The 24,406-nt window shown below is 44.8% G+C and overlaps 1 protein-coding gene across 1 annotated transcript in view; it reads right to left on the bottom strand.

Annotated features, from left to right (window-relative positions):
- The window catches only part of LOC126204437 (serine/threonine-protein kinase SIK3), a 538,421-nt gene extending 523,302 nt beyond the window's left edge, over positions 1 to 15,119 (bottom strand). The window contains exon 1 of the mRNA XM_049938826.1: positions 14,954 to 15,119. Within this exon, the coding sequence (XP_049794783.1) occupies positions 14,954 to 15,109 (156 nt within the window). The 5' untranslated portion in view covers positions 15,110 to 15,119. The remainder of the gene's footprint in view (positions 1 to 14,953) is intronic.
- Positions 15,120 to 24,406: the final 9,287 nt, after the last annotated feature.

Genomic DNA, 24,406 nt, shown 5'->3' with positions numbered 1-24,406 from the left:
GTATCAGCAGTAGCTCCCTGGCGATCGAAGTTATTCCGATTGAGTTCCTGTTCGCGAGAGTGAAGCCTGCCGAGCACACTCGAGAAGCAAGCGGCCCCACTCACGCCTGGCCGTGAGGACGCGCTCGCACGTTCGTTACTGCCGCAGGCTGGTCCATTCGCTCCCTCCACAGCTGGCGCTGGCGCTGGCGACCGCCATACCGGGCATTTGGTGTCGGGATTTTCCCGTCTGTATCAATCTCCTTGGAAGCAGAGCGATATATACTGATGAGCTCGCTCTCTGAACCATCGGAACGTAATCTACACCCAGATATCATGCGGATTCATCATGCATCATCTGGCGATAATCTCTGGTGTCTGCGATATGATATTATCGAAAACCGTGATGAGACTGAAAACTGCTTTCTGGGCACACAGTTACGAGCTAGTACTTGTGCTATGACAGAGAATGCAGTAGAATGTGTGTGTGTGTGTGTGTGTGTGGGCGCGCAAGGCATATGTCAGCATATCAGCGAGACAATTAAGACTAAAATAATTTCTAATGAGCACTTAGGAAAGAAAACAGCAGACATTAAAAACGAAATCTTATTTAGGCCAGTTCACACAAGGTGTGACAGCATAATAAATATAACGAGTCAAACTATCTTGCAGTCGTTTTGGCAAACTAAACAGTTTTTAAAACTAAAATCCCCACTCGTAGTCTCCTCTGCACTCCAGTGGTTAGCGACGTTGACTACTGACGCGCAAGTGAAAGATTTGAATCCGATTGACTACCACAGGATAAAGCCGAACTGGATTGACTCGATAGAGTGAGGTCAAGTGTGGGTTCGGCTGAATAAAATGAACATCGAAAGCAACGCACAAGCCGCCCGAGTGGCGTCAAACAGAATGGCTGGTAAGCACCTTCTCGTCTTGGTCTCCGGTCCGAGGATTGCCTGCTCACCTCTCAGTAACTACTGCAACCTACATCCATTTCGATCCGCTTACTGCATTCATTCCCTGGGTCTCCGTTTACAATTCTTACCCCACCACACTTCCATCCATTACCAAACCGCGTGCACCTCAATAGCCGCAACATGTGTCCAGTGACCTATTCTCTTGTCGTACTCAACGTGTGCCATTCACTTATTTTCTCCCCATATTTATTCAGTACTGTCTCATCAGTTATCCAATACACCCATTTAATCGTCAGCATCATCCTCTAGCACCGCATATGGAAAGCCTCTATTCTATTCTTGCCTGAACTACATGTGTGTCTAAAAAGTTCTGTGAATGGTATCAGACAAGAAACAAAACAAATTTTCTTTATTGCCCTTCAGAATAGTCGCCACGCGATACAGCACCCTTTTGACAACGTTCGTACAGCTTCTGGAAACTATCAGCAAAGGCCTCCTGTGGAATCAATCGCAGAACGGCTGTCACCCGATCTCTGATGGCATTCACGTCCGCCTTCAAGCGGGGAAACAGGAATAAGTCCGCAGGAGCCAGATCAGGGGAGTACAGAGGGTGTTCAAAAACAGTTACCATCATCTGCACAGGCATCGTGCAGTGTGCAGGGCCATCGTCATGGAGCTGCTGCATCCGTTTTCCAGTCCTGTGCAACTCTGGCCGAACCCGCCGGATACGACTGGTAAAATGCAGCATTAATGGTTTCACCTGGAGGAACAAATTCCTTGTGAATGATGCCGTTGTTGTCGGAGAAGCCGATCGGCAGTGTTCTCACTTTGGATTTTTGCAGACGACGTTCTTTTTGGTCGCGGGGAAAACGGTGAACACCACGGCATCGATTGCCAATTTGATTTCGCATCGAACTGGTAGCACCAGGCCTCATCCCCCGCGACGATGGTGTTGAGAAGCGATGGAACCTGGTCACACATGAAAATGAAATCATCAGCAGTTTACATCCGTTTTGCTTTCTGCTTGTCTGTGAGCTTGTGTGGCACAAATCGGGAGGAGATCTTCCGCTTACCCGAATCATCGTGGACGATGGTGTGCACTGTTTCTTTGCTAATGCCAATTCCTCCGCAGTCACTCTGAGAGTCCGTCGCCGATCTTGTGCCAGCATTTGTCACACTTTCTCCATCTTTTCTGGGGTTTTGCTCGTCGATGGCCGGCCTGAACGTGGCTCATCCTCAGTTGAAACCATTCGTAAACACCTTTTCTGCTCACGGCTTCCCTCCCGTACACCTGCACCAACATTCCATGTGTCTCCGTTGCAGTCTTCTCCAATTCGTAGCACAACTTGATGTTTACACGTTGCTCCATTGCACTGTGACACTTTCTCTCACATTCACTATGCTCAACTGGTCGCAGTCTGTTTAGCAGCCAGTCAGTTGCAGTGCATGCCATGTATCGATTCTCCTCAAGTCTCTGAAGACGCATGCGCATGCACGCACACACGTGCCAAGCTGCCGTTCAGATATGACACCATCCACCGAACTTTTTACACACACCACGTATTCATCGCCCACGTTTCACTTGCGTACAAGGCTGCACGACACACAAATTTATATTCGACGTTAGAAATTTCTCTTTTCAGGACGTGATTTTCTTGCTACTGCCTGTCAGCACTTTATAACCTCTCCGCTTCGGCCACCCTCAGTTGTTGTGTGTCCATCAAAATAACTCATATACTGTATTTAGTGTTTCATTTTCTAATGTAATTCCCCGAGCAGGACCTCATTTAACTCCACTACAATCCATTACACATTTTTTGCTTTTGTTGAGGTTCATGTAATAACGTCTTTCAAAACGCTATGTATTCCGCTGAACTGATTTTGCAAGTCTTCCGCCTTCTCTGGGAGAATAACAATGTCGTCGGTAAACCTGAAAGTTTTAACTTATTCTCCCAAAACTGTATTCCCCTCTCCACGTTTCTCCTCGTTTTCCTTCCCAGCTTTCTCAGCGTTCTTGCTTTCTTTCGCTTACGCCATAGTCCTGCAGCGATCGCAGGGGCGGCGTGGTTCCAACGGATTTGGCAATGTCAGTGTTAGGGATGGCCGGATGCCCTTCCTGCCGCCACCCTGTGTCCCCCAGGACGGAAGTTTACCCCAACTGTCTGTGTCTGGTATAAATCGTGAAATAGTGCGGACGTGTTTCAAATGTCTGCGACGCGTGTAACTGAAGCGGAACGCGGGAACCAGTCCGGTATTCACCTAGCGCGATGTGGAAAACCGCCTAAAAACCACATCCAGGCTGGCCGGCTCACCGGCCCTCGTCGTTTTTCCGCCGGGCGGATTCGAGCCGGGGCCGACGGGCCCACCCGAGTCCAGGAAGCAGCGCGTTAGCGCGCTCGGCTACCCTGGCGGGTTCCCAGCTTTCTCAGCGTACAGACTGAATAACATCGAGGGCACTCCGCACCCTGTCTCAGTCAGCTCTCAACTACTCCTTCCTTTCAACCCTGGTAGCCATACGACATATATGTACCAGTTCTAGTTTATGGCAGTGAGACGTGGAGTTTGAATGCGGAAATCATTCTAGAAGAAAGGAAAACCAATTTCGCTATGTTAGGAATTACGAGAAGAGACTACAAAGGAAAGGCACGGATCAGCGAACAGACTGGAGTGGAAGACGTAGCCCTGACTGTACGGTACGGCTGCGGACGCGCGACTGATCGACGGTATACTCTGCTGGGTCCAAGGGCGTAACCCTGGCCCTAGAGGGGGCCCAGCAGACGAGACGACGGCAGCGACGTGCTCGTGTACGGCGTAAAGCCTTCGGCACACGGACCGTGCATCCGAACGCAGTGTGTGCCGAGTTTCTGACGTCAGAGCGTGGAACAACACGTTCGGGAGTCTTTGCGGACGTGCAGAGCAATATCTAGCACGTCAGATATTCTGAACGTGCGTTTGGACGTTGACCCATGAGATGGCAGAACGCCACCTACGTCACACGCACGCCATCTCCCTTCGGCGTAAAGTTGTGAGGTGCCATTTTGACTTCCGCTGAAGCCCGTACGTGTAATATGCCGTTTCTGAGCCCCGCCTTTAATTGTATGATTCGTTGTAATGAATTGACGAGAAGCGTCATATTCGTGGTAAAAGAATTATTGTAACTTGCGTATTATGAGAGTATGCCATTTGAATGCAACGGCTTGTTGAGGATCCACTAAAGTCTCATTGTTCTTGGTACAATTCGTTATAATTAAATTTCAATTAGTAATATAGTTACAATTAAGGCTTTCAGAATATGGTAATACGCCTAGAAATGGTAACGCACCATTGATGGTCGCTTTAGTGCAGCGAGTAGCGTCACAGATTCGCAGTGCAAAATTTGACTTCTTGGTGGTTCGCGCCCCGCTACATGCAAAAATCTCTTTTTTCCTAACCTTCGCGTTTTTACTAGCTTCTGATACTTTCTTATTAATTTACTATAAGTATATACTACAATATTCGAAGTTTGATAAGTATAAGTGGGCTCTTTTTGAGGGGTGATTGTGCTCGATCGGCTTAATGTACAGGACACCTTGCACTACTCGCAGAAAAATATTTTGGCCTTTTCCAAGTTTTGTAATTCACACGTAGGGATTCTGCCACTGAGTACGAACAGTGATCAAGAATGACCGTAGGGCTTCACTAAAGAGTGAGAACGATGAAATAATTTTTAACCTATGTGGAGAACTATCGTAAATTTGAATGGCACAATTTGCAAAAAATGTGTGTGAAATCTTATGCGACTTAACTGCTAAGGTCATCAGTCCCTAAACTTACACACTACTTAACCCTAAATTATCCTAAGGACAAACACACACACCCATGCCCGATGGAGGACTCGAACCTCCGTCGGGACCAGCCGCACAGTCAAAGACAGCAGCGCCTCAGACCGCTCGGCTAATCCCGCATAATTTGCAATGGAACTTTTATAAGCCGATGCCCTTACTGACAGGGCATGGTACTTCCCTTTCTGTCTTGTAATATTTTCACGGATGTTGAAGGTTTTATTTGTGTATACTAGAGACAGAAGAACGTGACTAGCATGTGGACAAGGGAGAAAATTACGTTTCAATCGAGATAATATTGGTATTTTACGGCCGTATATTCCGTGAAACTATGTGTTCCGCGAGCCAATTAGAGCGGAAAACTGCCACTGCGGAGCGCTACGATCGCGCATACGACGTTGGGCCCCACGCAACGTACGCACAAGTCGCACCGCCTCTCAGCGTTCAGCGGCACGTAGAGCTCGGCACGGTCAACGTTGACGTTCCACAACACGGTCTTTGTGTTGACTGTTTTAAAGCCGCTGAGTAAAGAATAGTCTAGCGACTGGTTTCCAGTAAAAAAATTAAAAAGTGTTCAGTTACGATTCGCTCGCACAACTTTTAGAAACATCTATATCCTATGATGTTTCGAGATTGCAGCCGGATCATGTTGACTTCTTGACACAATACTTCAGCTGGCAACCTTCCATTCATCTTCAGGTGAGTGTCCGCCACTGGTTCAAATGGCTCTGAGCGCTATGGGACTTAACATCTGAGGTCATCAGCCTCCTAGATTTAAAACTACTTAAACCTAACTAACCTAAGGACATGACACACACATCCATGCCCGAGGCAGGATTCGAACCTGCGACCGTAGCGGTCGCGCGGTTCCGGACGGAAGCGCCCAGAACCGCTCGGCCACAGCGGCCGGCCCACCCTGCTTAACGTCTTCGACTTTGGCATCTTCTCAAAGCGTAGTCGATTGCCTCATGACAACAGAAACCGGTACATAAAATGCAGGGCCTTCCAAAAACATTCGTGCGGTATCTCCTGCGTGGGAATTTGTGGTACATTTCGACTCGCGCATCGAAACCAAAAGTTAATCTTGGTGCCAGTTGTAACACACCGGTGCATGAGGTTGCCGGTAGAGAACTTGTAAGAGGTCCATCACTACGGAATTTATTACTAGGGCACTCGAGCGGATGTAACTTGGAAGGATTGCTCACGCGCTGCCTGCGATATGTAAGCTACAATACAATCGCAGACCAAAGAGCAGTGTCGGCAGCAGTTAGTGGTAGTAGCTCGCAGTCGGGCGGTTGGGTCAGGTCGCTCTTAGAGAGCAGTTGTCTAGCTGTATAGCTCACAGAGAGCACTTGTGTCCCGTATGGAATAACCGAGGCCGGTCGTGGAGAACGATCGCGGTGCCTGAGCTATGTAGTATAAGGTAAAAGCAAAGATTATTATTTATTTCCGCGCGCATATGTACCTTGCAACTCATTTTGTACTATTGTTATATCAAAGTCACATTTAAATATTTTTCAAAAATAATCTTTCTTATAAAGATAACTTTTGACAACCATTCATGTGAATTTAAAGTTTTTACTTGTTTCTTCTATCCATAGACATGCCAATTATCGTAAATAAAATCAGTTGTTTTTCATACATAACAAAATCTAGTGGCGAGCATGCATTGGGCTGCGCCAGAAAAATTTCTTATGGGAGCAGATATATGCGTGTTATCCGGCGACATAACTGAGGTAACAATGTTCAGTTTATTCAGAATGACTTTTCAGGGCCATGACGCAGCATTGCTGCCGTCCAAATTTACCAGTTTAGATTCACAGTTAATTATTGAAAGGGTATATTTGAGTGACATTTTTGTTGAGAGGTTAGTCGCCATTTTTAATGCGAGGTTAGGGAATGAAACTGTTGGGAGGTTACACGTGCGGAATCTCCTGTGTGGGAATTTGTGGTACACTTCGACTCACGCATCGAAGCCAAAAGTTAACCTTGGTGCAGTTGTAACACGCCGGTTCATGAGGTTGCCGGTAGAGAGCTCGCTCGCTTGTTCGTTGCCAATTGTGCGTCCAGTACAGGTGGCGACGGCACAGCAACAAAAGGCGTTTCGCGATCTCCGTTCCGGCAGAAGCAATTCAGTTACATCCGCCCGGCGCGGTCTTCGTCGAGAAGAGAGCATTGCAGCTCCTTCAGCTCAAAGCATCCGACTATGGCACCGGCAGTTTCGAGGCGCTACTCGTTTACGTGAGCGAAAATCCGCAGGCTGCCCCCCTGTGCTCGTTCGAGACGCGGGCCGCATCCAAATAGTGCTGCGCGCAGGCCACGGAGGTCTGCCCCTGGTGACATCGGTCAAGCGCGTCGGTGGGGGGTTTTCCTGCGACGCTCGCGTTTCAAGCCACACAGCATTCCGCTGCAAGGAGCCCTTCACTTGGCATGCACGGTTTTGGCACTTCGGGAGAGAATGTCCGGTTCGATGATTTCATCGATATTGCTGCATGACTTTAGACATTTATGGTGCATATTCAAAGACTAAAGGAGGCAGGGGTAAAATACAGGGAGCGAAAGGCTATTTACAATTTGTACGGAAACCAGATGGCAGTTATAAGAGTCGAGGGGCATGAAAGGGAAGCAGTGGTTGGGAAGGGAGTGAGACAGGGTTGTAGCCTCTCCCCGATGCTATTCAATCTGTATATTGAGCAAGCAGTAAAGGAAACAGAAGAAAAAGTCGGAGTAGGTATTAAAATCCATGGAGAAGAAATAAAAACCTTGAGGTTCACCGATGACATTGTAATTCTGTCAGAGACAGCAAAGGACTTGGAAGAGCTGTTGAGCGGAATGGACAGTGTCTTGAAAGGAGGATATAAGATGAACATCAACAAAAGCAAAAGGAGGATAATGGAATGTAGTCCGAATTAAGTCGGGTGATGCTGAGGGAATTAGATTAGGAAATGAGACACTTAAAGTAGTAAAGGAGTTTTGCTATTTAGGGAGTAAAATAACTGATGATGGTCGAGGTAGAGAGGGTATAAACTGTAGACTGGCAGTGGCGAGGAAAGCGTTTCTGGAGAAGAGAAATTTGTTAACATTCAGTATAGATTTAAGTGTCAGGAAGTCATTTCTGAAAGTATTTGTATGGAGTGTAGCCATGTATGGAAGTAAAACATGGACGATAAATAATTTGGACAAGAAGAGAATAGAAGCTTTCGAAATGTGGTGCTACAAAAGAATGCTGAAGATTATATGGGTAGATCACATAAGGGTAGATCACATAACTAATGAGGAGGTATTGGATTGGGGAGAAGTTTGTGGCACAACTTGACTAGAAGAAGGGATCGGTTGGTAGGACATGTTCTCAGGCATCAAGGGATCAGCAATTTAGTACTGGAGGGCAGCGTGGTGGGTAAAAATCGTAGAGGGAAACCAAGAGATGAATACACTAAGTAGATTCAGAAGGATGTAGGTTGCAGTAGGTACTGGGAGATGATGAAGCTTGCACGGGATAGAGTAGCATGGAGAGCTGCATCAAACCAGTCTCAGGACAGAAGACCACAACAACACAACATGTTAATTTTCTTAGCAATGTTGTCGTTCACCCTCGCCGGGTCGAAGTTGACATGACTTTTTTAGGTTTCAAGGAACAATAATTACGCTCTGTGTAAGCTACAGAAGATGCTCATTATCAGACAATTAAATCAGTACTTGTCATTAGTAAAAAATTCCATGCGGAATTACTTTGCCTACTTGGAAACCAGAAAGGGAATTTCCCTTGTTCTGACCACTTTCTGTGAATAAAAACATATTCTCCGATGCTGGAATTCAAGCCACAGAACATGTTACTCGCTTCCGCGAAGGCAGTATACAAATTGAAATTTTGGTAAAAACAGAAATGGTAACATTCCTTTTATACGTTCGGGACGATTAATTATTGTCGGGAAGAGGTGAAATCGAATTTTCGATTATGTTAGGGAAAAAAACTAAGTTCACAATGGGTAAATATTGTTTACCTTTCGTCATTTTAAAAACAGGGTTGTTCAAAAAAAAAAAAAGATATAAACGTTTCAGTATGAAGTATACAGTACTTAGCAGCTAAACTTTGTTGGCGGCAAAGATATGACGTCCGACGCTCCTCAGAAAATACTCTCTCGAAATTTCTAGTCTCCGTGATGCACAACGCCTCTCTTGTAAAGTGCATCTCTGTAACGCCCTCGCGCGCCCCTCAAACGACCCCTTGACGAAGCGCACCGCTCTTCGTCGAATCTTCTCTATCTCTTCTATCAGTCCTACCCGGTAGGAGTTTTAGACTGATGAACAACACTCGAAGAATCGGTCGAACAAGCGCCTTGTAAGCCAGTATCTTCGTGAATGAGTTAAATTTCCTTGAGATTCTTCCTATGATTCTAGTGTGGCATCTGCTTTTCGTATTGTTTTATTTAGTCACTCCACTTAAGGTCACTCTGGATAGTTATTTCTAGACAATTTACTGTGATACTGTTCCAGAAAATTTGTCGTCAATAGTGTAGTTGTGCAGCAGTAGATTTCTTTTCCAGTGTATGCACAATAAGCTACAGTTATTTACGCTCAAGGCCAAATGCTGGAGCCTGCAGCATTCATCATTCCTCTGTAGGCTAGTCTGGAAATCTATAATATCTGCAGGCACGGCTACTTTTTTACAGACATCATCTGCGAATGGTCTTACAGAGCTTCCGACGGTTTCTACTGGATTGTAAACAGTAAAGGTCCTACCACGCTTTCTTGGGGCACCCCGACGAGAATCATCAGGAGGATTGGGAACCACTGGTCTAGACCCTAGAGCAGGGGTAGTCAACCTTTTTTCACCTACCGTCCATTTATGTCTGTTAGTAGCGACATTTTCCAACCGCCCACAGGTTCCACAGTAATGGTGATTTATAAAGTACAGAAGTAACTTTACTTCATAAGATTTCGAAAGCAGAGTTAAAGCAAGTGAAAGCATATAATATTATTTACTTTCCATATACGTTATGGCAAAATTTTTAGAAAAACCTAATAAAAATGATTTTAAAACCTCGCCCGACTTCCGCCTACCAAGAAAGCTGAACGGCAACAGGCGGCCGGTAATGGGCCAGGTCGACCACCACTGGTCTAGAGGATACAATTATCCCACAGCGGATGCCAAAATGCTGCTGACGACGATTCTGATGAATAACGGTCTCCCCGCCTGGGTTCAGACAACGCAGAAAAAGTACAGGGCAAGAACCTATTTCGAAGTGGCTGTCTTGTCCTGTCTCTCACCAGCTTAGTGACGACCCACGAAAACTTCACGTACAAACTGTTGTAACATATGGAATCAGTTGTTCCACAGCACTTCATTCACTTCCTCCGATACAAGACCGATCAAGTACCTCTGAAAATCAAATATCTCGAACACATTTTAACTGCTAAATTTTATTTATGTCAATCACCCAGTCCCATTAGACGCAAATTATCTCCGGCCAAAAACAGTATTGTTCTTGTCAAAATAACAAAACTAATTATCGCTTCTCGTCAAACCGGCCACAGACAGTTTTACGTGCAGCATCGTCTCTGAAGCACTGGGTTCTCTCTTTTGCTCAGAGACCTTTATTGTTTGGGCTGCACGAAGCTAATTCACCTGGAAAGAAGTACGGTTCTGTATTTGTCGCCTTGTCTTTGAAGATGATTTAGCAGTTTCTTCCAGCAGTGATTTGACCCACTCCCTTGAAAAATTAGATTGTAGCCAAAGTCAGACACCAATTCTCAAATGTACAATCTATCGTAAGATTCCCACATCATCTCCATAGTTAGGTAACTCAATTCGGAAGCTCTAGTACCTAAATTCATGTAACCATGAAAAAATCTAACAACATTTAAACACGAATTTAAAAAAATCTCTTGAATCACCTGAAGCAAGTAATATAAAAAATTAAAATCACAGAACATAAAACCTTTATACTAGAAAAGTGAAACTATGTCTGACTCATATGCACCACAAATTTTGATCGTCGCTGAGTATTTAAAAACGCAAAAACAGAAATCCTATGACAAACTTTCGACCCACTCTGCACGGAGGGAAACTGTGATCTGGCATGATAATCTCTGACATCGGCAGCAAACGTGTACTGAAAATTTAAGGCCATATTTTGAAAGTTAATAATTCAAGGTAATTCTCAGTATTTCCCTCTCGTTGAAAGTTAAGAACAATTGACTATTCGAAACAGAAAGAAACCTTAGAAAAATAGATATCATAGAGTAAATTAAATACTTCGAACTGAAAAAAAGCAATCACGTGTTTTATCAGAAACAAGTAACAGAGCTAGCACACGTGGGACAAAGATGTAGAAAATAGTTCTAAGGGAAGCACGAACTGTCACTCTAGTCTAGCGCCTTGAGCCATTTCCTAACCTCTCGCTGTGTAGAACGTTTTACCGCGCAGCGTCTAGGAAAAGCGCGCCCGCACGAGGCAACATGCAGAAAGTGCCCGCTCTCGCCGCCAGATGTCACAGCCGGCAGCTCGTCGATTCAGACTCGCGGCAATATGAAAACAGTGCATATAAAAAGTGCAGATAAGCGCTTAGCATTCGCTTCTGTCTATATCACAAAGTTAACAGTTCGCTCTATAAAACAAATACTCGTAATTTTACGAGTCTGTGATGATAAATCTGATACAGACGCAAACTCCAAACATCAAACTGTAAAATTCTTATAGATAAGTTTTCCTAATGCCTGGAATCAAAGATAAACAATCGTTTTCGTAACAAAACATAGCACCGACATCAAATCTCAAAACATGTTGTTGTTGACATGGAAAGTCGCAGCGAGACACAGGATTCTGCTTAAGTCACCTGGTTAATGCGTCTTTCATAATGCACACTGCTCAACGAACAACCATATAACAACGCCAGGAAATGAGGTTACATATTTAACAATTATTCCAGTGTCAGCTGGCGTTCGTTTGCCACAATTCCGTAGCAAATAAGACAATCTCCTAAACGCGTTATAACAGAAAACAGGTTGTTGTCAGAAAGCTGGTTTGGTACAGCTCTCTACGCTACTCTATCCTGTGCAAGCCTCTTCACAAACAACTATCATACACTTCGGAATATCGGGGGAGGTTACGACGAATGGTCGGTACCCACACTCAAGTATACCTCAACAGTATTGTAACATCAGCTCTAACAAAATGATGTAAAGAGGATTTAATGGCAGCTGATGAAGAAAAGAGCAAAGAGTGCACACCCAGCAGTTGCCACCTGTCTTAAACGCTGCAATAAGCGTGAAACGGTAGTCAAACCAGCATGCGAAAAAGAGCAACATGAAGAGGACGTTTCTTCATTTGATCAGTACATCTGAGGCCCGGCGGTTGTCTAAAGACGTCTCAGGCGAAGCTACATCGGCTCCGTGAAGCACAATCAACTCTCTGTATGAAGTATCTCGTGAACAGACCATTACATAACGCACTGATTACACGTATCTTTGACTCAGTGCTGAATGGCAGATAAGGCAACAGACATTGTGGCGTGAAATGTTAAGAGTTCGAAAAGGAGGAAGGAAATATGCAGCTCTAATCACAACGTCAATGATGATTAGTAAAGTATAAGTTAGAAACGCAATTCGACCACATATACAACGTAAACTTTTTAAATAAAAGTCGTCAGACCCGTTTTCGGGTTTGAAATATTCTCCTTTGGATCGCTCCTACGGGAGTTATTTATTTATGTATTTGTGATGACCTAACAGTAAAATAACACGAGGCCTTTTTTTTTCACTAAAAATTTAAAATTTGTTGGAAACGCGTTGCCATGTGCGGAACCTGCGTTAATCAAGTAGCAGGGGCTCCCTTGCATTTCTTGTAGTCTCTGTACGACATTATGGGCGTAATATACACAACAATAGTTCCCAGAATGAGATTTTCACTCTGCAGCGGAGTGTGCGCTGATATGAAACTTCCTGGCAGATTAAAACTGTGTGCCCGACCGAGACTCGAACTCGGGACCTTTGCCTCATTCTGGAAACATCCCCCAGGCTGTGGCTAAGCCATGTCTCCGCAATATCCTTTCTTTCAGGAGTGCTAGTTCTGCATGGTTCGCAGAAGAGCTGCTGTAAAGTTTGGGAGGTAGGAGACAGGATACTGGCAGAAGTAAAGCTGTGAGTACCGGGCGTGAGTCGTGCTTCGGTAGCTCAGATGGTAGAGCACTTGCCCGCGAAAGGCAAAGGTCCCGAGTTCGAGTCTCGGTCGGGCACACAGTTTTAATCTGCCAGGAAGTTTCACAACAATAGTTGTTGGAGATTTGTGTATTAACACAGTTTTCCTGAATTTACCTTGCAGCCTTAATTTCCATAACGCGAAAAAGCATTACATATTGTGCGAACATAGACATCGGGTTAGCCTCAGATAAATTTGTTACCACAACATTTATTTCGAATTCATTAGCTTTGGCTTCACCAACCCTCAACCTCCGGCGACGCTACACTGCAGTCTGTCAACAACCAATGCTTCGGGGTAGGAAGACACTATTATTTTATTTGTGAATTTAGAATGTAAAATAAATTATTTATCTCAAAACATCGGTGCGCTTCAAGGCAGGGTCTCAAAACTGAAGACGGATTTTTCAACGCCGATACTGGGTGGTGTAACTTTGAAATATAATATTTAAACATTACTTGTGGCTATTGCTGTATATAAGAAATAGTTCTTGCAGTTGTATTGCAGTTACAAGTTTTCTAGCGTCAATAAACAATAATAAATTGATCAATCTGATCGAATTTCTGCAGTTCATCAAAGGCTTAAAACAAATATAACTGTTTTGATTTTTAATCTGAAGTGAGGTAATGAACACAATGGTTATCACAATTTAGTTCGATACCGACAGATAAATGACCTTTGCGATTATAACAGATAGCATCATACAAAACATTCTCACACACATTTGACAACTGTCAGTTACAAATTTACATTATATAATTTAAATTACGGAAATTTATAACGGTTTCTGGCGTACGCTCACGTTACGCCCCGTATAGTTTGTATACTGCACGGTCTGATCACGAGTAGTACACGAGAGATCGCGCTTGTTGGAACGGCGTGTATTCCGTGGATGCTACGGCAACAGCCTGGCGCCCATCCTCTTATCGCTGCTTGACACATTCCAAGGTTATTGCTGATAACCTGTGGAACCACTTACGACAATTTCCCAATACGTAACGCAAATCGACCAGTGTCTGACATCGCTGTTATCTACAGTCTATCAGAAATTAAATCTCTCGCTTTGTCTGCAATGACGAAGGAACCAATTTAGGCGGCACATTTAAAAAAAAAGGATTAAACTTAAAAACTATTTATTGTTAATGATATAGACGAATGGGTTGTCTGCTTATTTTCAGGAAATAAACTATTAGTTTACAAGTTTATCCTGGTCACAGTTTTGTATTTTTCTGATAACGTATGTCGAACATTTGTTCATATCAAATTAACACAAATGTTTGCTTTAGCAATGTCAAGAGAAAATTTCGAAAATGGCACATGCATACATTTTCCACAGCGATAGATAAACAAATACGATTTTAAGAATCGATGGGAAGCAGGTTTTGTGGTTGGTATGTGGTTTACATTTGTGTACATTATGGAAATCCTTACATACCACTAGTTTCAGCTTTACTATCTCGAAATTAAACTCCAAGAATGTCTCAAATGTTCCATAATTTTGGTACCAAAATAAAATCATGCCTGTTGTAAACAAACATGACACAGCTGTTCGAAACTGATATTATGGAGTTGCGCTATTAACTGAACGTTGAGTACTTTCTTTTCATAAAAAGACTTTATCTTAACCAGAATCAATCATCCACGACAGCTAAAAAGGCACTTTCTTCTGCTTACATTCTTACCAAAGAAACACCAAAGCCATATTTTTGTCAACAAACGGACGTTTAAGGCGTTACATTAGTGTGTGACTGTGTGCCAGCCTAGTAGTCTTTATAACTACGCTCTACCTGCCTAATTCTAAACATTGTGATAAGTCTTTATCAATGACAGGCCCGTTGTGATAACTTGGCCAGCACAACGTCCTGCTACACAGCAAGAAATACTGTATACGCACAAGGGTAATTTCAACATTGAACTCTGTAAATTAATGCCTATTTACATGCAATATATACTATATGACACTTCGTTGTCGATTGCGTGGCTCAAATAAGATTTATAATATGTTAAACAGTGGTTACTGCAGAAATGTGCTTGACTCACCTTCGTTTTCGTCACAACATGTGTCGCCAGTTTCACAACGGCAAAGTTTCCTTTCCCAATTGTTCGTTCTAGTTCGTAATATCCCACACGCACTAATCTGTCCACACTACAATTTGGTGTGCTCGAAGGAGCACCCAGACTCCGCACAGATTCCATTTTCACTTTTTCTCCATCTGTAGTCGACTGTTAACTGACGGCAGCTTTCAGGGACTGCCGTACCGCAGCGCTAGTCGGCAACGTGCGCTAACAACTGACTAGCGCGCCGCGATAAATTCCGACGTCACTCGTTTCTTCAATGGAGCGGTTACGCGGCAACGTCTGCGCGGGACTTGTGAATACATTCACTGAATGGGAATGAAACACAGAACGTCATTGGCAGTACCCAAGCACCGAAATCACAAGGTCTCAAACGACGTAAGTCTTAATGTTAATTTAGTACTTAGCCAAAATATGGCATGCAATTTTATTTCGCATAACAAATGTACCGAAGTGTATGTCATAAAAATCATTCCTCTTAGTGTCAGTGAATGCATGTTAAATAGAGCCATTTTCTTGGTTTTTCTTAATTTTTTTATAAGCGATACGAATATGCCTACTTTGCAAGACCTTGTGATGTATTTGTGTATTTATAATAAAAGACTGTAAACACAATGATTGTGCAGTGAGTGTCTCGCTACACTTTGGCTTGCCTCCAGTGGTAAGTGTATGCACTACCAAAACAATTTTCGAATAAGGTAGCTGACAGTACTCATCTAAGATTGGTTCAGCTGCGTTTTGGAATTCATTCCTAGATTACACATCAGTACATAGAAACGAACATTTTTTAATGATTTGCTACGTATAACACACAAAAATCAGAAAACTGAATTTTATGTCTACCGCGTTTAAGTGCTTTGTCTGGAATTCTCCAGTTAAAATGCAGCTCTGTACTCCTATATCATGTGATGTCATCCGTCATGCATACTCTAATAAAAACGGAATTTTAGTGTTCTTGTCTAACATGGAGTATTTTTACGTGCCTTTATTTTCTCGAAATATGTAAAGGCTCAGTACAAGAGGTTCGTTTGAATTTGGTCCTCATGCGCGGTGATTTACGCAGCTACTTAAAGTTCTTAAGCAAAGTGAAGTAAATGGAAGAGGCATGGGATAGTGTGCGCTTAGTGTGTGCGCCTGGGGGCATGCTGTAGATGCCGTTAAGAAAACAGGGTGTAATCATCTGCGAATTGTGGCACACTTTCGGGCAAACGGTACTTGCCGTATGGACTCTGCAGCCATATTTCGATCCTTCCAGCGACTAGTAGAGAAGGTTTAAAAGACAAGACTCAATTATGGGGTCGTGATGAGGCTCACAATTTGCAGAATTATCACGAGAACTGAGTCGACTGGAGGGACTGAATCAGAGAATTCGAAGACAGTGTGCAAGTTGGACTGCGACTATCGGGACTTGGGCCACAGAACTGAGGACTTTGGGGTCCCCCTAAATGCGTCAGCTGTGCACTAAACATCAGAAGCTGGTGCCTTCTTTTTTTTTCGATTGCTAAGTCTCATTTTTCTCAGGAACGCTATTCCGTTGAAATTTATGTCACATACTAACGTCTACTGTCCCATTGCGGTGTAAATTTAAACTTTTAAGTCAATGCAGTCAAAAGATAAGGCAATTTAAGTCACATATTTTGATACGCGTAAAGTCACTCATCAAAATCTACAGATGAACTACCGGTATCTTTATGCATATCGGACCTGGTGATCTATCGGTAAGGGCGTGCCTGGAAGCTGAGAGGTCGCAGGATTGAATCTCTGTCGGACCACGGATTTTTTAGCCTTCGTTTAAACCTAGCCGTAGCGTTTCAAAGACGTCAGAAGTCGCCTGACACAACACATGGTTCGGATTCCAACTGGATGTCCTCTTTCCGCGGTTGGATAACTGGGGTGGGATAGGGGCACGTAAGTTGCCGAAGTAGTGTCCGATAGAAGGACTGGCACCAGGCCATTGAGCTACGGGAAATTATTATTATTGACTATACAAATACTTAAGCTCGTACGGAAACCCAGAACACGAGTGGTACTCGCAGGCGAGTCCTACTCACATTTCTCCTGTTTTTTTTTCCCCTTCCATTTCGGATAACGATAGCTGTAGCGCGCACGAAAGTCATAGTAGCGAACTGTCGATGCATTCACAAGAAACTGCCGGAGTCTGAAGCGCTCACAAAAAGCAGTGGAGCTCACATACTAACAGACATGGAAGGCTGGTTAAAACCCAAAATTGACATCAGTGAGATTTTTGGGGGAAATCCAAGTGCAAATCATATCGAAAGGGTTGGCTAATGGTAAATGCAGTAGACAAGACACTCAGCTCCTCCGAGATGATAACTGAAACAGCGTGCGAGATTGTCTGTGCGCGAGTCAGTATCTTGGGTGGCCACAGAACGGATCCTTCTATCGACTGGCAGGATCACCACCGGATGTATCCGAAAAGCTTTCGAGAGATCCAAAGTTCACTGGCAAGTATCATTCTGTCGTTAGCGGAGGAGGCTATAATCATCCATCAATCAACGGATGATTGGAGTGTAAACTGCAAAGAGCCGAATCTTGTATCAGTCAGGAGAGTTAAAAACCAACGAATCTCTTTTTGTACATAACTTATTTGCATCCAAAAAATTGAGACGGTATTCCGACACCACAGAATTATGCTGCTTACTTCACCACTACAAAAATAATGAGACAGATTAGAAAATAAATAATTTATTTAGAAAGTTATAAGTGCCAGTTTTTGTTCCAAGTGTCATTAATACAGCGTCACTACTTTTTATCTGTGTCAATAAAAGAACCGAAATACAGCAGTAATATTTTAATTAGTAGAACTGTAGTCAACAAAACCATGTCTCATGAATGATAAATTACCTTTGTGATAAAAAAAACCCTGAGTGTTGACTTCTGTTTCTTACACAAATCCATTCTACGAGTTTCCGATATTGCGAAGTTTACTGTAAAACTCCCCGTGCTGTTGAACAAGAAATGGCAACATCGCCAACAGGTCTTCCTGTTTCTCAACTGAAAAACAGGACTGGTCTTTCAGATGAAGTAGGCATGGCATACAGCTAACACCGTCTCAACTCTCTTTCATGCATTAACATTTTTCCATTTTTCTGTTTCAGAGTGAGAGTTTTTAATAGCTATTTGAGACGGATGACTATGAAACGCGTTGATCACGCTCCGTTTGTAGATCTTAAGCATCTGCATTGAGGGCAATGTTTAAGCAGTATCTTTAAAATCAAAGAAGTCAGCTGCATGATTTGATTTTATACATAACTATCGAACCCAGCGATGCTTCACAATTGCTAAATATGGGCGGAAACTGCAGATACGTCCTAAACATCTCCCTCTTTCTCTCAGCTCATCTCCTCCTCTTCCTCCGTCAGCTTCCTTCCTCCCTCCCCTCTGTCTTCTTACCCCACCCTCTACCCTGAGTGTTGTTTATTCCTTTTGCAAACGAAACCTTGATTGGGAACTGAAGTTGATTAAAGTGAATGGGAAATTCGGTTATAATCATTGGTATGCAGAGTATGAGAGACACCTCTCCAACTGCTTGATCTGTGAGCCTAGTAGCTACAAGGACAGTATTTCGCATTGTTTTAATTTGTAAACGGGTCGGATTACAAAGTTTCGAACGATTCAGATTCCGCAGTACTCGCAGCAATCTAATCATTAGCCGATAAGCCTTATACAAAAATTTCCTATACTGCTGCTATGAAGGAAGAAGTCGAAACAACATATTGTTCTGTGTGCAATTTCTTCTTGAAAACAGAATATAATTACACACATCAAAAAAAGGTTTGGCTCCCAGAACTCCTGAAGACAGACGTTGACTATTGTATCACAGACACAGTCCCTTTGACTGTTCAGAGATGTCACTAAACCCGCACAAAGACGTAAACAACCATGCATGAGCAGCACCTATTAGACCGGTGGGGTCAGACAGCCGATCAGTTCGTCATTCCGCCAGGAAGGAGGTACACGCCTCGTGTTGTCTGTAGTTCAACCATGCCTAGACGGTAAATACCGCGCTTCGATCGCGTCTGCGTTGTTACTTTGTGCCAGGAATGACTATCAACAAGGGAAGTGTCCAGGCGTCTCGGAGTGAACCAAAACGTTGTTGTTCGGACACGGAGGAGATACAGAGAGATTGGAACTGTCGATGACATGCCTCGCTCAGACCGTCCAAGGGCTACTACTGCAGTGGATGACCGCTACCTACGGATTATGCCTCGGAGGAATCCTGACAGCAACGCCACCATGTTGAATAATGCTTTTCGTGCAGCCACAGGATGTCGTGTTACGACTCAAACTTTGTGCAATAGGCTGCATGATGCGCAACTTTACTTCGGACGTTCATGGAAAGGTCCATCTTTGCAACCACGACACCATGCAGTGCGGTACAGACGGGCCCAACAACATGCCGAATGGACCGCTCGGGACTGGCATCACGTTCTCTTCACCGATGAGTGTCGCATATGCCTTAAACCAGACAATCGTCGGAGACGTGTTTGGAGGCAACCCGGTCGGGCTGAACAAAAAATGGTTCAAATGTCTCTGAGCACTATGCGACTTAACTTCTGAGGTCATCAGTCGCCTAGAACTTAGAACTAATTAAACCTAACTAACCTAAGGACATCACCCACATCCATGCCCGAGGCAGGATTCGAACCTGCGACGGTAGCGGTCGCTCGGCTCCAGACTGTAGCGCCTAGAACCGCACGGCCACTCCGGCCGGCTCGGGCTGAACACCTTAGAGACAATGTCCAGCGAGTGCAGTAAGGTGGAGGTTCCCTGATGTTTTGGGGTGGCATTATGTGGGGCCGACATTCGCCGCTGTTGGTCACGGAAGGCGCCGTAACGGCTGTACGATACGCTAATGTCATACTCCGTCCGATACTGTAACCATATCGGGAGCATATTGGCGAGGCATTCGTCTTGATCGACGACAATTCGCGCCCCCATCGTGCACATCTTGTGAATGACTTCCTTCAGGATAACGACATCGTTCGAGTAGAGTGGCCAGCATGTTCTCCAGACACGAACCCTATCGAACATGCCTGGGATAGACTGAAAAGGGCTGTGTATGGACGACGTGACCCACCAATCACTATGAGGGATCTTCGCCGTTGAGGAGTGGGACAGTCTGGATCAATAGTGGCTTGGTGAACTTGTGGATAGTATGCCACGACTGATATAGGCGTGAATCAATGCAAGAGGACGTGCTGCTGGGTATTAGAGGTACTGGTGTGTACATCAGTCTTGACCACCACCTTTGAAGGTCTCGCTCTATAGTGGTACAACATGCAATGTGTGGTTTTCATGAGCAATAAAAAGGGCGGAAATGGTATTTATGTTGATCTCTATTCCAATTTTATGTACAGGTTCCGGCACTCTCGGAACCGAGGTGATGCAAAACTTTTTTTGATGTGCGTATATAGGAGAAACAATTTGTCTAATGCTTTACATACCCTCCTATCGAGATAGATACCGAAACCGCACAATTCCGCAGTACAGCATTTTCTTTCTTGTAGTTGCGTTTATCACACAAATCTGTACATTGTCGTTAAAGAATATATAGCCAATATGTCCGAATTTTTATAAGGGTATCGTGTAAAAAATCTGAAGTAAATTATTCAAGAACATTTCGATATGATTGCTAACGATATTTCCCATTTATACACTGGTGTCCAAAATTAAAGCAACAAACCGGTATTTCCCCGTCCTGAGTGTAACTCACGATGTAGTCATACAAACTGTCAACAGATGTCCATATGATCGTGTTCTTGACGGAAGATGGCACTTCGATCAACGCACAACCACGCAGACGATGATGTCAGTCCCCTGTCAAACGGAGCAGTGTTTGCTGGGTGGTCCCACATGCAGAATCATTGTGTACACAGTGACACGTGGTGCAGCATGGTGCAGAGAAGACGCCTGCCAGACTCCCTGCGCTAGAGGGCCATGGGAAGAATGAAAGCAAACTGTTGTGGCCTGATAGCAACATGTGGATCTTTCTGTTGCTTCTCGTATGCGGTGACAGTTTATAGAGACCGAAACTGTATCCCGAAGACCAGGGCAGTGCCGACCACGTGACATCAGAAAGATGTAACCGTTATTTGGCTGTAAGGGTACGACACTACTGCATTAGTACTGCACGGCAACTGGCGTCTGACCTCGCAGCTTCCACTGGACGCTTTGTATCGAGGCACACGGTGTGCAGAAGGTTGGTTGATTTGGGGGGAGGAGACCAAACTGCGAGGTCATCAGTCTCATCGGATTAGGGAAGGATGAGGAACGAAGTCGGTCGTGCCCTTTCAAATGAACCATCGTGGCATTTGCCCGAAGCGATTTAGGGAAATCGCGGAAAACCTAAATCAGGGTGGTCGGACGCGGGATTGAACCGTCGTCCTCCCGAATGCGAGTCCAGTGTGCTAACCACTGCGCCACCTCGCTCGGTGTGTGCAGAAGGCTTCGGCAAGGTGACTTTTACTGTCGGAGACCTGTTGCCTGCTTACCTCTGACTCGTTTTCATAGAAGGGAATGTCTAGAGTAGAATCGTCAACATGCCACCTGAATGGGCGAACAAAGGGCAAATGTTCTTTTCACAGATGAGACACAATTTGGTCTGGAGAGTGATTCCCGACGGATTCGCATCTAGAGGGGTGGAACATGGTTTTGGGATCCAGACATTGTGGGAAGAGTCCGATATCGAGGAGGATCCCTAATGGTGTGGGCAGGCATTACGTTGACCACTCGAACACCTCTTCGTGAAATTGTGCAGGTGAACTGGCAATGTTTATCTGCTGTAAGGCATCGTGACGAGCTCTTAGGACATCATATTCTTTTTTTCCGAGGTGCTGTGGGCCTAGACTTCGTATTGATGCACGATAATGCTCGACTTCATAGAGTTCGTGTGGTTGATGTTTTCTTGGAAACGGAAAATACTGGATGCAGGGCGTGGCCTGTTCCCTCTCCCGATCTGAATCCCGTAGAGAATGCCTGTGATGCACTAGGGAGACAGGCTGCAACACGGCAGCATCAACCAACCATTCTCCTAGACTTGCGAGCGGCTCTGCAGGAAGAATGGGCGTTATTGCCACAACATGAAAGTGGTGACATAATTTACAACATCCCCAGTTGTTGTCATGCTTGTATTGCTGCCAGACGTGGACACGCCCCATACCGAGCACAATGACCGGTTGTCGAATTGTGTGTGTAAATCCGTTAAGTTGGAAGAAACGAGGAACATTTTTGTCTAACGTTACGCATGTTGCAATTGTTTGTGTTCTGCATTCTTTACATTGTTTCTACTTTACTATCACCTGTTTATACTGTTTCGTGGCAAAATAAACGCAACCTTGCAAAATTTACTTTTGTTGCTTTAATTTCGGAGGCCAGTGTGCGGGGTGAAAAGTATTTCAACCGACAAACTCTGGGAGGTTGTAGAGGATATCAAAACAAATATTTTCCCTAATGTTATTTTTTCCTATCAGGATTATTTAAACCGATGGAAGCCGTATTACGCTCTTCAGTTGTTAGAGGGCGTATTACGCTCTTCAGTTGCAGGCAACTGCTGTCCACCAGTGTAGTAGAGCTTCGTCTCTGTTTACTAATGGAGCGATACACCTGGAGTGAGTACACTGATATTGTTGGTGCGTACTACGTAGCGCACCACAACGGACGAGCTGCACAGCGGGTTTATCAACAACAATATCCTAATCGTCGTATCCCGCATCATACGACCTTTGCTGCAGTGTACCAACTTCTGCGTGAGACCGGGTCATTTAGCAGATTACCTGGACAGGGACGCCGTCTCACGGTAAGAACGCTGCGATTTGAGGAAGCTGTCTTGCTTCATGTGGAGCGGGATCCTTCAATCAGCCTCGAGAGCAATTGTTACGTGTATTTCACTTGCAGCGTGTCCACAACCTGGAACCAGTTGATTATCCACCCAGAGCACAGTTTTCGCAGTGGTACCTGGAACAGTGTGAAATGCATCCTACATTTCCGTCCTCTGTGTTGTTTACCGGTGAAGCGAAGTTCAGGCGTGATGGAGTCTTCAACATGCACAAATCGCATCTGTGGATTGAGGATAACCCACATGCCACAGTTACTAGCGCTCATCAAGTGCGGTTCTTCGTTAATGTGTGGGTCGGTGTTCTTGGGGACTGTTTAATTGGGCCGTATCTACTACCTAGGCCATTAAATGGCAAGCGCTATTACAATTTTCTCTCCAGAGCATTGCCAGAATTGCTGGAAGACGTCCCGCTCCCTACAAGACAACGCATGTGGTTCCAACATGAGGCGGCGCCGGCACATTTCAGTCGTCGTGTGCGTCGATTCCTGAAACGACGGTTCCCAGAAACGTGGATTGGCAGAGGTGGTCCTGTACCACGGCCTGCTCGATCCCCAGATATGTCCCCTCTGGACTCTGTTGTGTGGGGAGAGATGCGCAACCTTGTTTACGCAGCCCCTGTTGCATCAGAAGAGGATCTGGTTGCCCGGATAGTAGCAGCAGCAGGAACAATTCAGGTTACTCCTGGGGTTTTTACCCGTGTCAGACAACATGATACGACGGTGTAGCCTTTGTTTACGTGTCAATGGAGGCATTTTTGAAAATCTACTGTACGTGAAATTGGTTTGTGTTAACGTGTTGTCTCTTGGTCATAAAAAATGTAAAAGTGTTTGTGGGTTTAATTAAATTGCCACCAGAGAAATCTCCCTCCACCGGTTTAAATAATCGTCATAGGAAAAAAATGACATTAGGAAAAAATATTTTGTTTTGATGTCCCTACAACCTCCCAGAGTTTGTCGGTTTAAATACTTTTCACACTGTATATTAAATATATGTTTACACATTATACACTCCTGGAAATGGAAAAAAGAACACATTGACACCGGTGTGTCAGACCCACCATACTTGCTCCGGACACTGCGAGAGGGCTGTACAAGCAATGATCACACGCACGGCACAGCGGACACACCAGGAACCGCGGTGTTGGCCGTCGAATGGCGCTAGCTGCGCAGCATTTGTGCACCGCCGCCGTCAGTGTCAGCCAGTTTGCCGTGGCATACGGAGCTCCATCGCAGTCTTTAACACTGGTAGCATGCCGCGACAGCGTGGACGTGAACCGTATGTGCAGTTGACGGACTTTGAGCGAGGGCGTATAGTGGGCATGCGGGAGGCCGGGTGGACGTACCGCCGAATTGCTCAACACGTGGGGCGTGAGGTCTCCACAGTACATCGATGTTGTCGCCAGTGGTCGGCGGAAGGTGCACGTGCCCGTCGACCTGGGACCGGACCGCAGCGACGCACGGATGCACGCCAAGACCGTAGGATCCTACGCAGTGCCGTAGGGGACCGCACCGCCACTTCCCAGCAAATTAGGGACACTGTTGCTCCTGGGGTATCGGCGA

This window comes from Schistocerca nitens, chromosome 9 (assembly GCF_023898315.1).
Source record: "Schistocerca nitens isolate TAMUIC-IGC-003100 chromosome 9, iqSchNite1.1, whole genome shotgun sequence".
NCBI classification, from domain to species: domain Eukaryota; kingdom Metazoa; phylum Arthropoda; class Insecta; order Orthoptera; family Acrididae; genus Schistocerca; species Schistocerca nitens.
The sequence above is the reverse complement of the archived record's forward strand: the minus strand, read 5'-3'. Positions and strand labels throughout refer to the sequence as shown.